The 17131-nt window shown below is 35.5% G+C and overlaps 1 protein-coding gene across 1 annotated transcript in view; it reads left to right on the forward strand.

Moving 5' to 3' along the window:
* dlt (codanin-1 like protein dlt) overlaps positions 1-17131 on the forward strand; it is a 281789-nt gene that overhangs the window by 50637 nt on the left and 214021 nt on the right. Inside the window, exon 3 of the mRNA XM_089093645.1 lies at positions 2169-2361. Within this exon, the coding sequence (XP_088949771.1) occupies positions 2169-2361 (193 nt within the window). The remainder of the gene's footprint in view (positions 1-2168; positions 2362-17131) is intronic.

Below are 17131 nucleotides of genomic sequence, written 5' to 3' on the forward strand. Positions count from 1 at the left end.
TAGATAGCTTGGTGCTGCAGCGAGTTCTTATTAGTAGCAGCAATCTTTCGCTAAAACTAAATAAAAAAAAACTAGTCCTTTTACTAAAAGTAAGGAGCAACATTAAAACTCAAAAGAATAGAAATTATTCCAAATATGAAGGGGTTGTTCCCTCCTCAATACCTTGCCCTGTATGTTAAAGCTTTTAGCACTTTCGAAAAAGCTTCCTATTCTAATTAAAAGGCCCTTGTGTTTCAGGACCCGTTCTTAAAAAGTTGCAACAAACAGTCAAACTTTAGCGTAACTTTGATCGGACAACATTGGGGCAAAAAGGGGCGTAGGAAGGAGGGATAGTTGCCCTCCAATCTTTTTGGTCACTTAAAAACTGCAGTAGAACTTTTAACTGCCGTTCGAATGCACCCTCTCCCGATCTTCTAGGATTATTATTTCGATACGATTACCCCTGAAAAAAAAAACAAAAAAAAAACACGCATCCGTGATCTTTCATCTGGCAAAAAAAAAATGCAAAATTCCACATCTTTTGTATATAGGAGCTTGAAACTTCTACAGTAGCGTTCTCTAGTATGCTGAATCTGATGGTGTGATCTTCAATAAGATTCCTTGTCTTTTAGGGGGTATTTTCCCCTTTTTCGAAAATCAGGCAAATTTGAGGCTCGTAACTTTTGATGGGTAACACTAAACTTGATGAATCTTATACATTTGGAATCAGCATAATACGTTCATTCTTTTGATGTATCTATTGTTATCAACATTCCGTCTCTTAAAGTTTCGGTTACTATTGAGCCGAGTCGCTCCTTACAGTTCGTTACCACGAACTCTTTGATTTCACGTGTTTTAAGACGATAATCAGAAGTATTTAAAGGTCATATTTAGTAAGAATAATGACAACCCTGGTCACACTTGAATTTTGAAATAATAGTTTGAAAAAACTAAATAATATGAGCCAAGAATAATTGGAATCAATTTATTAGTTCAAGTCTGTGAAAAATGTTATTTTAATTTGAGCTATCATAACTCTGGTTGTGATTGATTCACTGACGAATGGGCAGAAATTGTTTTACGCTTAAATTTTATACCAATTTGGCAAATAATTTTTGTTTCTATTGTATTTAGCTGAATTCCCATGTTTTTAAAACTAGTCAGAAGTCTCTAATTTTCCATTTTTCTTAAATTTTATTTATTTATTTTAATTATGTTTTTTTTAGTAGAAATAATGACAAATCTGGTGGTGCTTGCCTTTCAAAAGAGTGATCTTTAAAAATTAAATGATTCGATATAACAAAGACACACATATTGGAAATGAGACATTTTTAGAAGTCCGTAAACAATGTTATTTTTAATAGGAGCGATGTCAACCCTGGTTGTGCTTGATTTCCTGAAGAATGGTCTGAAAAAGTTTTAATGCTTGGATTTTTTTGCAAGCTTGACAAATAATAATGGTTTTGTTTTCGTTAACTGAACATGAAATGTTTTGAAAGCTACAGCGATAAGTCTCTAAGATTTTTTTTTTTTTTTTGTTTGGTAAAAATAAGGATGGTTTTGCTGAAGCCACAGAGGATAGTCTTTAATAAGTCTTTATTTAAATTATCTAATTAAAATATATTAAAAGTTAATTAAAATAAAAGTTAATAAAAAGTGAATTAGTAAATCTTTATTTAGTTTACTTAAATTTTATTAAGTTTATTTAAATTAATCTTTATGATGGTAAGTCCATTATGATTAAGTTCTTCTCATGATGGGAGCTGTGTCTTAAATGTTTTTTGTTTTCTTTACTTACTCTGCTCTTTAAACTTTTTAAGTTTTCATGTATGCAGTGTTTTGCTAAATCCTACTCAAAATTGCAAGAATTCTATGTTTTCGTCTTTTGTTGTTAGCTAAACTTCAGTGTTTTTAAAACTGCAGTCAGAAGCCTCTGAAGATTTTTTTTTTTTTTTAGTGAAAATAATAACAAAACTGGTCACACTCGACTTTTGAAAGAATGATTTGAAAAAACTAAATAATCCAAGATAACAAAGGAAGAAATAAAGGCTAGAAGAGTAATTTTTGTCGTCAAGATGAAAGTTTTCATCCTTTTTTCTCCCTATTGACGTCACCTTCTCTTTGTCGTTAAGATTCTTTTGAAAAAGGGATTTTGGAAAGTGGATAAATTTGAGATCTTATTGTTGTAGGAAAGATTTTTCAAACCGACAAGAGAAACTGGAAGAACTTCCTGTTTTCTCGAAGAAGAAGAATTTTTTCGAGATTTTATCCTTGTTTCTAATGATGCCTATTTTCTGGAGTTCCTCAAGTGTCGAATGACGAAACTTATTGTTGAAGAGAATAGCTTTGTGCCAAATATTGGTGACGAGGATTTAAGCTCAGGTGAGTACCTATTTAAGATAAGGCAAAAGAATAAAAAATTAAGAGGAAAGGGAAATAATGAAGTAAATTGAGCCGTAAAGAGGAGAACTTTTTGGAAATAAGGCTCTATGTTTTATGTATGCATGTTGTAAGCCAAAAACCTAAGTGTGAAGATAATGTCTTAAATTAATGGGACATATATATTTTTATTTATCCCATTGAAAGGCTCAATTTTTAAAATTAATCTTCATTACTTTAATTTTTTAATTTAATGGGACAATATATATTTTTATTTATCCCATCGAAAGGCTCAATGGCCCGTAAAAGTTGGAGGGATGGATAAATAATTTAAGCAGTAATTTGAGTAATCACTTAAAAAAGACATTAGGTAAGACGGGGCATTAAAATTCGCTTTTTTTTTTTTGAAGAAAAATAAAATTGTGAAACTGTAAACAGAACACATTAATGAGACCCCTGTTCCTAAAAAAAGATCGCTCAATCTTCATCTACACATTTTAAGACGAATGGAGAGGGGAATAAGGAAGGGAGGGGGTTCAACAGAAATAAGAACTTCAGGGGAGAAGTAGCGAGTTAAATTTTGAACATATTGTGATGGAGGAGTAAAGTGGCCTCAGGGCTTGGTGCATCAGCAAGAGGTTGTTAGTAGTAGTAGTATCAGTTCTAAGATTCCAAAGGAGTGGACATCCTCTACATTAGTTTGCAGAGCATTAAAAACCCTACTGCAGGCACTAAGAGGATGATAATCGAATCTGAATGCCGGAGTTCTTCGAACTTGAGACATATCGGTACCTCTTAAAACTAGAGTGTTAATAATGTAGCAGAAGAACGTGCAAAAATGTATATGGAGTTTATAGCTGCTTTATTTTAAAAGTCTAGCTTAGGCTGGTATATTATTATGTCATACATAGTATGACACAAGTGATAAGCTCTATTACTTGTATTACTATAATACAACTCCCTTAGGTAGTTTTTTTGAAGGGTGGAATGAATAACTTTTTAAAGATGTTGAAGCAGGAGCTGCCCAGGAAGCGATACGAGTTTTGAAAATCAGAAATGTGTAACAACACTCGTAGGGGTGTGGAGGTAGGGGTTATTACCTCCTCTGGGTTAGATTGGTCCGAAATCCCCCTCCCCCTCCCTCCAAAAACACAACTAAAATAGTGCCGTAAAATGAACTGTTTCGACAACACACCCGCCCAACTACTAAGGAAAAGATTCTGATACCCCCCGCCCCCTGTAAGGGTTGAGCCTGCATGCACCTATGTGTATAATTAACGAGATGTATTTTTATTGTTCACAGTCGCAAGCCAAATTGAGCCTAACTTACCTCAGTAGTAATAGTGGAATATATTTATTTTAAATAAGATACAACAAATAAATTAGTAGCACACCAAAAATAACGGTCAGCCTTTAAAAATGGTAATTAAAAGCGGCATATTTGTTTATAGTGCAAGGATGAAATATTTGAAATCAGAATGGCATCTGTCATGGTGGCAGGCACTTTTTGTACTAGAGAAATGATTTCTAATACCCTTGGATGGTTTAAAACATCAGTGCTATATTGATGTTTTTGCGGGTGGCAATGTTTTTCTTTAAATAGATTCGGGTTACTGGGAGGAAAATGGTAAATGGACTTGGCGGCAGAATGTAAAGACTGAGTGGAAAGTAGACCAGGTACATTCTTTTTTTTCTGCTTAAAAAAGGTTAATAGCAATGCTAGGCAAAGAAACTACTTTTATAAGACCATTTTTCAGCATGACCTTCAGAGTTTAATGAATTGCTTGATTTATCTGCTTCAAAAATCTATCCATAACTAGTGTGATAAATAAAAAATTGTAAATAGAATAAAAATAATAAAAGTATTAATGAAATTTCTTTTTAAAAATTTAATTATGCTATTAGCTTTGAATACTTTTTAAAAAATTATAGGTCATATGCAAATGATTTAAAGAACAGTTTGAAAATAATTTTTGGAAAATAGGTTTAGGATAATACTTCTCTTAAAGAAAAATAGCAATAAAAAATGTATCAAGTGTTCTACTGATGGGTGTTCAGATTGAAATTTTCTAGTGGAAGAGATCCACGATTAGATTTAATTTTCTTTGGAAAAATCACAGGAGAGAGTAAAGGAGGATTGGAGGGGAAATCACGCCCTGTGGTTTTGTAAAAAAATAAAAATAATCGTGACACAGTTGAATAGGAATTTCTTGAAAAAAGAAACAAAAGGTGTAGATGCATTATTTGTGCTAATAGCTATTGCTTTAAACCTTCCATTATGCTAATGGTATTTCACCCAGTTTGTGATTTGGAGGGGGGAAGGGATTAAGTATGAAAAAGGCACTTTTAGGTCCTCAGTAGCCACCAAATCTGCCTGGTTCCTACTTTTATGGACTCTTTTGCATTCAAGGAAAGGGAAGAGAGGAGAGGCTCAGAAAAGGAATCCTCCGCCTAGAAGGGGGGAATTTCCAGCACATTTAGGGGGGAGCAACAAGGGTCCATTTCCGGAGTGTCAAGGGGCCTGGGATATATAATATTTTTTTCTTTTTTCCCAACGATGCCCCTGGTGCCCAGTATAACTTTGTATGCTAATAGCTAGTGGTTTGTGTTATACGAAAATAGATCCCCATTTCGAGAGATTTTGAAGTTTGGAATTCCAAGTGAAAGATTTTGCCATTGTAATTGGAATTACTATTAATGTTGGTGCAGCTGTATGTATTTTTACAGAATGGTAACATGCCACATGAAAATAATTCCAATTTTTGGAGCTTTCACAATTCTAGAAATCTAAACAAAAAATTGTGCTCTCTTACTCAGATTTTTTTTTTTCTTAGGTGTCTAACAATGAATTTATGTTGACGGAATAAAATCGCTCATAAAAATCACTTTTTGTTTGGGTCTTTTAATTATTTTTTTTTCTCTTCTTTGTTCTGTTTTGTGTGACACACACTCACACGTGTGTGTGTGTGTCTGTGTGTCTGTGTGTGTGTGTCTGTGTGTGTGTGTGTGTCTGTGTGTGTCTGTGTATTTGTGTGTCTGTGTGTGTGCGTTTCTGTCTATGTGTGTGACTCTGTCTGTGTGTGTGTGTGTATGTCTTTTTCTGTTTTTGTATGTCTTTGTCTTTGTATGTGTATCTGTGTGTTTGTGTGTGTGTGTGTGTCTATCTGTGTGTGTATATGTGTTTGTGTGTGTGTGTGTTTGTGTGTTTGTATGTGTGTGTTGAGTCTTTGAAAGGTTGAAATGCATTATATTGAAAATACTTTTTTTTTCTTTTTTTTTCTTTTTTTTTTAGTATTTATGCCATTTCTGTTTTTCCCCTGTTTTTTTCCTGGCCATAGAACCTTACCGTTCTATATTGAAGTGTTTTTGTCGTAAATTTATTGGTTGAATAAATTGATTGATTGATTGATCATAGGGTAGATTATGCGGAATAAATTGATTGCTTGGTAGTCCCTTGTTTAGTTTTTGATTTTTGACTTTTTTTTTTCTCTCTTCTTTTTTTATGTGAATCATTGTATTTTATGATTTTTTTTTCTTGTTTATTTTTTCTGTTTATTTTTTTTTATCTCTTATGTTGAGTCTCTTAAAGGATTGAATGTATGATGTTGAAAATGTTTTTGTTTTTTACGTATTTGTTTCATTTTTGTTTCTCCCCTGTTTTTTTCCTGGCCATAGAGCCTTACGGGGTAGTTTATATTGAAGTGTATTTTGTTAAGTTTGTTGATTGAATAAATTGAATAATAACAGTAGCAATTTGTATATATTGGTGTAATATGATTTTTATGCATAAATGTGGCTAATTGGAATTCCTGGACCTAATATTCAGCCACCATATAACAACATATTTTTATTTACAAGTAAGACTGTATCCAGGGGTTGTGGGACTTGCTGGACCTGATATTCAGCTACCTTATCATATTATATTTTTTATTACACTCAAGGCTGTATCCAGAGGTGGGGGGGGGGTTATGTTATGAGATTTGACCCCTCCTCCTCCCCCCCCCCCCGAAGTTTTTGTCCCATTTGTAAAAAAGTAACAAAATGGGCGTGGTGCTTTTTAAAGTTTTTTGTATCCCCTTCCCCCTCCCCGGGACAAAAATCCTGGATACAGCATTGCTTACAATTTAATAATTTATTTCCAGCTAAATTTGTTTCCTCTAAACAATGCTATTGTGATTTAGTAATCGTAGGAAGTGATCTGCCCTTTTTTGTTTTTTTTTCTCCTTTGGGAAAAGATTGTTTCAGATCTTTTGGTAAAAGTACAAGATTAATTTGGTATATTGCTCTTTTGAATGTCCAGGAGGAAAATGAGAACGAGTTTTTAGACAAAACCTAAGCAATTTATTAATTCCCTTGAAAATGAAAAAGAACAAATAATCGATTCTTCCATTTGGATTGAATAATTAATAGGTTTTTAAACGATGTGGGTCTGACATGGTGGTGAATACTACTACTACTACTACTATTAATAACTCACTGCAGCACCAAGCCACCTGAGCCCAACACAGCTACGCACGCACACCCTCCATCCCAATCTATTCAAAGCTTCCATCTTTACCCCCCCCCCCCCCAAAGAACTTCCATTTCCTCTTAAATCTTTCCTTACGACGTCCTCTCACCCCATTCGGGGACGACCTGGTTTTCGTTCGGCCATAGATGATTGGCTGACAAGGACGATCTTTGGCAATGTTAGGTTTTCGTTCATCTCCAGAACGTGTTCTAGCCATCTCAACTTTTCTCTCATTATAACCCTAGAAAGCGGGATAAAACTAAATTTGTCGTACACTTTACTGTTTGAAATACTGCCAGTAAGACCGGTACCCAAAACGATCCTTACAAAATTCCTCTAAAAAACATGTAATAGCCTAAATCCTCCTCCGTCTTTTGGAATGCCTGCGTTTCAGAACGATATCTGGTTTGCAGACTTATTTTCCTATTCTTCCAGACTTTTTTCAACTCTGAAAAAACACTCATTAGAATCTATATTTTAATTTAGACTGAATTTCAAGGAGATTTTGTCTGCAATATTTGCTCTGGGAATTTTGATAGCATTATGGCTGACGGAAATTTGAGTGATTCCTATAAGAAACTTTGTGAAATTTGGCGAAGTTTTAAAAAAAATTACTCGTGCTTGCCTCTTGATTGACATTAGGTAGAATTGTAACGGAGAAAATTCTTCGCTTAGGAAATGTGGTTTTATATGATTTAATCTAAGAATATTTAACATACTCCGATCAAATGTGATCTTTTATCAGTCTTTACTGTATGTCGTCCCCAGACATGGGTGACCTTAGGCTGAATTTTAGGGGGGGGGGGGCTTACCTGGTCTAATCGGCACTTCCAATGCTGTATGATAGAAATCTCAAAACAAAATATCATAGGCAGCATGATAGTGCTGCCTATGATATTTTATCGGTGTGAAAATGTTTATCGATGTGTGTAAAAATCGATGTGGGCACAATATATTATTTATTTTATTTTTTTTTAGACCAGGGCACGTTTTATAGGAAGAAATGTCATAGAAACTTCAAAAAGAGCTCATGGAGGGCAACCAGCCCCCCCCCCCTCCCCACGTCAATAATTTCCCCAAACACATCCAATCAAAATTTGAGATAGCCATATTGTTCTGTGTAATATAAAGGTACAGAAATTATGATTTTGAGGATGACAACCCCCACAACCCTCAGGGCAAGGGTTGTAAGTTATGCCCTGGGGGATATAATGTTTTTTAAAGAAAGGGTGGCTATATAAACCTCGGAGGGGGCTCATTTGATGGTAATCAGAAGTTCTACTGGTCTTTTAACACTCAAAAGTGATTGGAGGTCAACGAGACCCCCCCCCCCCTAAACAAATCATTTTCCCAAACACATTCAATCAGAATTTTTGAGATAGCCATTTTGTTCAGAGTAGTTGAAAGGTCCAGAAATTATGTCTTTGAGCTATGGGGGGAGGATGAACCCTCCCCCCATAGCCCTCAGGGCAAGGATTGTAAGTTACGCCCTGGGGCATATAATGTTTTCTAGAAATGGGGGTCGTATAAACTTCGGAGAGGGCTCATTGGATTGGTAATCAGAAGTTATAGTGCTCTTTTTAAGAGTCAAAGTGATCAGAGGGCAGATGCCCCCCCCCCATGCACACATACACACATACGTCGTATATTCCCGAAACGCATCTGATAGAAATTTTAAGATGGCCATTTGTCGTCGTAGAAACTTCGAAAATGGCTCATTCGTTTGGAAATTGAAAGGTGCCCTCTTTAATAGTCAAAAGTGATTGGAGAACAACACCCCCCCCCCCAAACCAATCATTTCTCCAAACACTTCCGATCAAAATTTAGATATAGTTATTTTGTTTGACTTAGTTTAGAAGTCCAGAAATTATGTCTTTGAGGATAAGACCCCCCCCACAGTCCTCAGGGCAAGGGTTGAAAGTTATGCCCCGAGGGCATATAAGGTTTTTTTTGGAAACGGTGATCGTATAAACTTCGGCAGGGGCTCATTGGATTGAAAATCGGAAGTTTAAGTTCCATTTTTAAGAATCAAATTTATCGGAGGGTAGCTATACCCCCCCCCCACCTCATATTTTCCCCAAATGCATCCGATTGCAATTTAGAGATAGCCATTTGTTAAAAAATCTCATAACACGGCCTCTGGGGTTAGACACAACCCCCCACAGTATGGCGGTAAGGGTTGTAAGTTATGCCTCCGGGGCATGTAAGGTTTTTGTGAAGGGGTGGTCTTGTGAACTTTACTGGAGACTCATTTGATTGGGAATGTATAGTTATAGTTCCATTTTAAGAGTCAAGCGTGACGGAGAGAAAATAGCCCCCCCCTCTCTGATATCCTCTTTTCACAAAAAAAGTGGATCAAATTTGTGAGATACTCATTCTGTAACCAATAGTCCAAAGAGAATATAACAATGTCTTCAGTAATGAAATATAAGAAATACTTAGGCGGACGTTGAACTAAATAAAAACATACTATGAGCATATGGACTTTCAAAAAGATGACAAAGCAATATCTCAAGAACAACTTATATTATTAAGTTAGACCTTTAAGAGTAAATCGTGGGGGATTTTGAAATAGCCAGAAGGCACTTTGTCAATACTCTTAGTTTTACCACTACAGTTACTGTAGCTAATGACGCTAAGAGTATTAATGTGAAACTTCTAGGAAGTGTTTAGGGGGCGTTCCAATTAAACTAAAAACTGTATGCATGCAGGTTTTCAAAAAGGCATATAAGCAATATCATAGGCAGCACCACTCTATAATAGCTAGAAATATCGAAACATTTAAAGAAGCTAATTCGATTCAAAATTAAAAGTTCTAGTGTCCTTTCTAAGAGTAAAGAGAGATTGGGGGGCAATCAGCCCGTCTTTTAAGCCGATTTATTTCCCAAACACATCCAGTCAAAATTTTGAGACAACTATATTGTTCAGCATAGTAGAACGGTCCATCAACTATGTCTTTAGGGATATTGGGCATGTCAACGTCTCACAATTTTGCAATTGGCCCATAATGCTATATAACTAAAATCTGCTTTAAAACTAATTCAAAAGGCATTGCGTTTGCGGTTGCAAATAAGACATTTCAGCAATATATCGAGAACGACTGGGGGTATTAAGTTGAAATTTTTGGGGATACTACTGTTACTACTTCTGCTCTTACAATTTAAATATATAAAAAGCGTTAAAGTGTATCGAAGATTTTAAAGAGCATAGATAGAAACTTTTGGGAATGATATTAAGTTTTATTTTTTCAGATCAACTTGAAGAGGTATCAAATTATATAACATAAGAAGTACTATTTGAACCAGGATTAAAAATTGTTGAAAAGGTTTCTCCAACATACAAATAGCAAGCCAAACTATGGATTCTTATAGAAAAATAAAAACCGAAAAGATAATTTTTTTTTTGCATGAAAATACTATTAACTACTTCTAACAACTCACCGCAGCACCAAGCCCCCTGATGCCTAAACAACAACAACAACAAAAAATAATACATTATATCCACTTCGATCTTCGAACGTCAAGCCTTCCAATCACTTTTAACTACTAAAAAGAACAATGGGACTTTTAGTTTACAGTCCTATGAGCACTTTGACGAACAACAATGTTTTCTCTTAACACTATATATGCCCCCGGGGTATACATAGAAACCCTTAACTTAAGGTCTGTTAGAGTAATTCTCATCTTTTATGACTAAATTTCCATAATCTTCAGCTACGTTAAACAACATGGCTATCTCAAAATTTTGATTGGATGTGTTTGGGGAAATGGTGGGCGTTGCATGAAAATGACTATGTCAATAAAGAACGAACATAAATTATTTATAAAAAAACTTTATTCCACGAAATAAGTTTTTCAAAGAAAAGTAAAGAGCTTCATTAAACCAAAAATGGGCAGAAATGAAGTCAAGTAATCGTCCAAGTGTAAAATTACCACAAATCATTATCAATAAATAAATGGAACTCAAAACGAACAGAAATTAAAATAAATAGCCGAGTTAAACTCGAAACGAGCAAAAGTTAACATTAGTGGGGCTGATAACCCCCGTACCTTCTCGAGACCAGAACATAGTTCGCGCTTTACTGAAGATTAACTAAAAAACAAACAAGTTTTTTTTAACTGAAAGTAAGGAGCGACAGTAAAACTTAAAAAGGACAGAAATTATTCCGTATATGAAAGGAGCTTTCTCCTCCTCAACGCCTCGCTCTTTACGCTAAAGTTTGTCTCTGTCTCACAACTTTATTTTTTAAAACAAAAGCTTTCGCGTTAAGAGCTAGGTGTTGAGGAGGGTAAAGCCCCTTTCATATACGCAATAATTTCTGTTCGTTTTAAGTTTTAATGTCGCTCCTTAGCCTACTTTCAGTTAAAAAACTATTTCAGTTACTTTCAGTTGTTTTTTTTTAGTTAATTTCTGAACGTTTTTGAATTAATGCAGCTTTGATTTTGGATCATCGTACATGAATAATTAAAACGAAATTCGCATATTAATTTTTCTTTTTTTGGCTAATTGGCTTTCTCGAAATTTTGTTCTGACGTAACTTACGAATTAACTTACGTAAAGAATTTCTATATTCGTATGTTTTTATTACGTACATTAGGGAGTTCGCTCCCTAGTTAATACCTCGCTCTTTACGCTAAAGTTCGAATTTTTTCCGAATCACAAACCCCTGAATCACAAAGGCTGGTTAATTAGAATAGATGGCTCTTTTGAAAGTACTAAAAAAAAAACGTAGCGTAAAGAGCGAGGTATTGACTAGAGGGCGAACCCCCTCATATACGTAATAATTTCTGTTCGTTTTAAGTTTTAATGTTGCTTCTTACTTTCAGTTGAAAAAAACTTGTTTTTTATTTAATTTCTGATCGTTTTTTAAGTAATGCTGGGAAATCTGGGGCCCCTTCATAGAAATGTCCCTTCCCCCAAGGAAATATCCTCCATGGAAAGATCCCCCCACGTAACCCCCACTCTAACCCCGACCCCGCAATAGAAAAAAAACCCTCCTGAAAACGCCTGTATACTTGCCAATAACCAACACTATATGTAAACAATGGGCAAAGTTTATAACTTACAGCCCTTCCCCCGGGAACAGTGGGGGATTAAGCCATCCTAAAGACATATTAATTAGACTTTCGACTGCTGAACAAAATGGCTATCTCAAAATTTCGATCGGGTGACTTCGGGAAAAAATGAGCGTGGGAAGGGGCCAAGTTGCCCTCCAGTTTTTTTGGTCACTTAAAAAGGGCACTAGAACTTTTAATTTCCGTTCTAATGAGCCCTCCCACGACATTCTACGACCACTGGGTGGATACGATCATCCTTGGAAAAAAGAAAAAAAAAACAAAAACACGCGCCAATGATCTTTCTTAAGGCAAAAAATAGAAAATTCCACATTTTTGCAGATAGGAGCTTGAAACCTCTGCAGTATGGTTATCTGATACGCTTTATTTGATGGGTTGATTTTCATTAAGGTTCTATAACGTTTAGGGGGTATTTTCCCCTTTTTTCGAAAATAAGCCAAATTTTCTCAGGCGCGTAACTTTTGATGGGTAAGATTAAACTTATATATTTGAAATCACAATTAAAATCTGATTCTTTTGATGTATCTATTGGTATCAAAATTCCGTTTTTAGACTTTCGGTTACCATTGAGCCGGGTCGTTCCTTACTAACAGTTACCACTTACAGTTCGTTACCACGAACTGTTTGACAAAATACGTTTTAAATGTTTTCACTTTTCTTACTTTCATAAACAAAATGTTCTCAAAACTTTAAGGAATAAATATTAGTATATGTCAATTAAACTCACAATCCACGGTCATGTTTTTTTAAGTAAAGCGTAAAATATGTTCTGGTCTTGAGAAGGCATGGGGGCAATCAGCCCTAGTACTGTTAATTTTGCTCGTTTTGAGTTTGACTCGGCTATTTATTCTAATTTCTGTTCGTTATGAGTTTCATTTATTGTTGGTAGTGATTTGTGGTGGTTTTACGCTTGGAAGGTTATTTTATTTCATTTCTGCCCATTTTTGGCTTAATGAAGCTCTTATCCTCTCTTTGAAAAACTTATTTTGTGGAAAAAGTTTTTTAATTAATACAAATATAAGGCAGCGTCATTCAGCCAGGGGTGGGGCTGGGGCCCCCTCCCCCTTGTGGGTGCCCATGTCCCCAGAGCCGTATCCAGGTGGGTATTAGATTTTACCCCCCCCCCCCCCTCGAAACTTTTGTCCGATTCGTGTAAAAGTAACGAAAATGCACGTAAGCAAAGTTTTTTGTGTTTTGCAATTTTTCTTTTTTGCAATTGGAGGAGGGTGAAGGATCGGTATTTGGTTACAATTTAGTTTACTACAAACTCAATATTGACTAAAAAATCAATAGCAACTCCATATAGACTACAAACTACAATGTTAGACTACAAACTTAGTATAGACTACAAAATTAATATAGACTCAACGTAAACTATAAACTAAAATATCAGACTGCAAACTAAATATAGAATGCAAACTACAATATCAGACTACAAACTCGATGTAGACTACAAAATCAACATAGACTTATATAGACTGCAAACTACAATATCAGACTACAAACTCAATATGAACTGCAAAATTAATATGGACTACAAACTACAATATCAGACTCCGAACTCGATGTAGACTACAAAATCAACATAGACTTATATAGACTGCAAACTACAATATCAGACTACAAACTCAATATAGACTACAAGACCAATATAGACTGCAAACTACGTCATCAGAATCCGAACTCGATATAAACTACAAAATGAATAAACACTCAAAATAGACTACAAACTACATTATGAGACTGCAAACTCGATATAGAATACAAGCCAATATAGACTCCATATGACACTATCAGACTTCAAACCTGCAATAAACTGCAAAATCAATATCAATACAGACTACCCTATATAGTCTACATAACTCCACTTCAGCTCAAAGACTGCAGACTTCAGGTCTACAGGCAAGTATCAGCGAAACAAGCGAAAAGTCTTAGGACAAGTGAAAACCATCCTTCTTGGGCCTGGCAAGGATTATACGTAGCTTCTGAAAATGTAATGTTATATTTATTAATCTGACCCGAGATCATACTTTCTTTAAAAAATCACAGAGGCTAAACCCCGTACCACTTTTTTATAATAAGCCATAACTGGCTGCATAGAAAAAGAAAAAAAAGGACAAAATCTGGAGCACACAGGACTGTTAGGACTCTAGGAACTTTGGACGGCTACCTTTTTAAATGCTACGTATGGATTCCATTCTGGAATCTGGAGTCACTGGCAAGCAGTAATTTTGATGTTCGTAAGAGAAAAGAATTCAAGATGTACGGGGTTAAAGTGACAAATTTTTTTAGCGTCCGGAAACCTGATTCCAAGAGACAGGTTTGCTACTTACAGGGAGGAGGGGTCGAAGAATGTTTCGTTTTTGGGATAAGGGTCTAAAATTAAAAAAAGAAGTTTTTAAGTCATAGTTTTTGCATTATTCCACAGCTGGGGGGGGGCTTCATTCCTATCGTGGGGGGGGGGGCTAATCCAAACTAGGCCATGCTTTTTTTTGCGGGATTTGGACCCAGAACAATTTCTTCACATCGGATAGTCTCTCCTCCTTTTTAAGTGAAGGGGAAAACTTTTCTCTTGCCTTGATGGTACCAAATGCTTCTAGGAAAAACGCCTTAACAAAAATGATTTTGGATCGGGAACTAAATGAGAAGGCGAGGACAAAAGATGAGAAAACTGCCTTTATTCGTCCACTGGAAAAAACTTTCTCCATGCATGACATTCACTGAAACAGAAACAATACTATTGGGACTTGCGGCCTTATATCCAGGAACTTACGTACTGAGGAATTATTTGAGTTCAGTCATTTTCCTGTTACGTATAAAGACGTGCACGACAACCTTGTAAACAAAAACATTGATGATACAATCACATATGTTAAAATTCTGAAGAAAGACAATGCCAGCAAAACGTACTTTGAGTTTTTGGGAGTTTGTCAAGAATTATGGCTCTGACTAAGCCATAATTCGTTCATTTTAATGTAAATAGAGAGACAAGCTCCGTGTAAGTAGAACGAGACAACTCAGAATAAGAATAGATTTTGTTTCTTTATTGAAGTGTGAACCTATTTTTAGGACTGAACAAAGGCATTTTTGGCTATAATGTTTTTTGTTTGTTTGTTTGTTGTTGTTGTTTTGTTTTTTTTGGGGGGGGGGCGGGTTTTATAATTTTGTTTTTTACCGGCTGTAATTGATATTCTTTCGTTGATTTTACGTCGTATATTTCCATCAGCCCATTTACCCTAATAAAAAACAAAAAATGAGACAGAAAATAATGGCATTTTGAGCCACTGCCGTATTTGTCCCTTAGCAGAGTTATCTGATTGCATCTAACGTAATACAAATTAATAACACCTGATGAGAAAGCGAATGATGATCTGGGTCGTGGAACCATTTACGAATTAAGCATTAGACTGCTGTTTTAGAAACCAGACTATGTAGAGGAAATGAGAGAGTGAATTATGTATTACACGTACATATGCAATTCTATTCGATGGTTTGTGAAGTCTAGTTACAAGGATATCGACTTCACGTTTAGCCCAGTAAAATACAGTCAGTCTCTCCGGAAGTATCTCGACGTAGCAACTAATTCAGTATTCTAAAAGCTTTATAGTGTAAATTTTCTCATGAGATCCTGTGATTGAAGTAGTAATATGATCCCAGAGCTTTGCTGACGAGTGTAACCACAGATCCAGGGGTCAATATCTCCATGAGTTCTTGGAATAGCCATAGAAAATTCCATCAATCTCTCCAAAACTATCTTGATGTGGCAACTAATTTAGTATTCAAAAAGTTCTATAATTTAAATTTCTTATGATATCCTCTGATTGAAGCAGTAGTATGAAACCTGAGCTTTGTTGATGAGTGTAACCATACGTTCAGGGGGTGACATTATTAAGTATTCCGAAATGTTTATTACTTTCAACTTATTTGGTTTATATCCAGTGGGGTCGATTGGAAAATGGAAAAGGACATGTTTCCTTCCCCTGGATGTTTTGTTCCCCTCCCGCTAATTTTTAAAATACGACTTTTGGGGATACTTTCATTGAAAAGGGATTTTTATTTTTCGTGCTTTCATTGAACAAATTGATAAAATGGCAAATTGTCCCCCTAGATTTTCAAAAATACATTTCCACCCCTCCCATCAATTTTCATGAATTGCTATTTGTTTACGTCTTTTCGTTTGGAAGTTTCACACAGATGTCCTCTAACCTTTTTTGTTTCATCTCCGTTTTCTCTGAACTTACTTGAAGTACATCGTCTTTAAATAGGCTATTAGCTATGTGAAGAGATATTGCTGCAAGCTTTATATATTCTTTCATGCTTTTGTTGGTTGCCCCCTGATTTTCTAAGCAGACATAATTTGTACAATGGTAGTTGTATGAGAGAAGAAGATTTAGGGAATAGAGAACAATAGAGTCCTGATTTCAGAGAAACATGCACCGGGAAATGAAGGAAATTTCCAAGACTAATCAAGGAAGGATAATAATAGTTGTCGTGGCAGATAGGAAATATTCCATTGATTTGAATAGTCCTTCTATTCCATTCTTAGGATGTCTGGAATCATATTAGTATGGTTATTTTGTAATACGATGTGTTCGGAGATGCTATTTCAGTTTTGTTTTGTTAGGGGAAGAAACACATGCCAAGGATTTGTTGTTTGGGCTGTGGGAGATTGTCGTTTTAAAGGAAAATTTCTAGTTTCTAACAAGCTCTGTTACTTTCTGATCCTTAATGCCTTGGATTGACTGCACAAATAAACAACCATTTAGCAGGGCAAACTAGTCTAGAACCGTGGGCCGCATTCAGGATTCCCTGTTCGGAGGGGATGGGGGTACAAAAAAACTGACGGGAACACGACAAAAATTAATTTACATGTAAATTTGTTACTTTTGTATGATTCAGGTAAAAATTTTAGGGGAGAGGGTGATCTCCCCTGCCCCACCCTAGTGAAAAAACCTGAATGTAAGGCTACTTACCTGAAGAAAAAACTTCGTGGTAACGAAGTGTAACTAAGGAGCGACACAGCTCAGTAGTAATTGAAACTCTAAAAAACGGAATTTTGATATCAATAGATACATCAAAACAATCGGCTTATTATGCTAATTCCAAATATATAAGATTGATAGTAGTATGCTAAATATGGATTCTGAGACCGCCATAGGACCATGTTATTCTGAGACCGCCATAGGAC

The sequence above is a fragment of the Artemia sp. Qi Xiang Cuo genome, chromosome 8 (genome assembly GCF_049724085.1).
Source record: "Artemia sp. Qi Xiang Cuo chromosome 8, ASM4972408v1, whole genome shotgun sequence".
Taxonomy (NCBI): Eukaryota; Metazoa; Arthropoda; class Branchiopoda; order Anostraca; family Artemiidae; genus Artemia; species Artemia sp. Qi Xiang Cuo.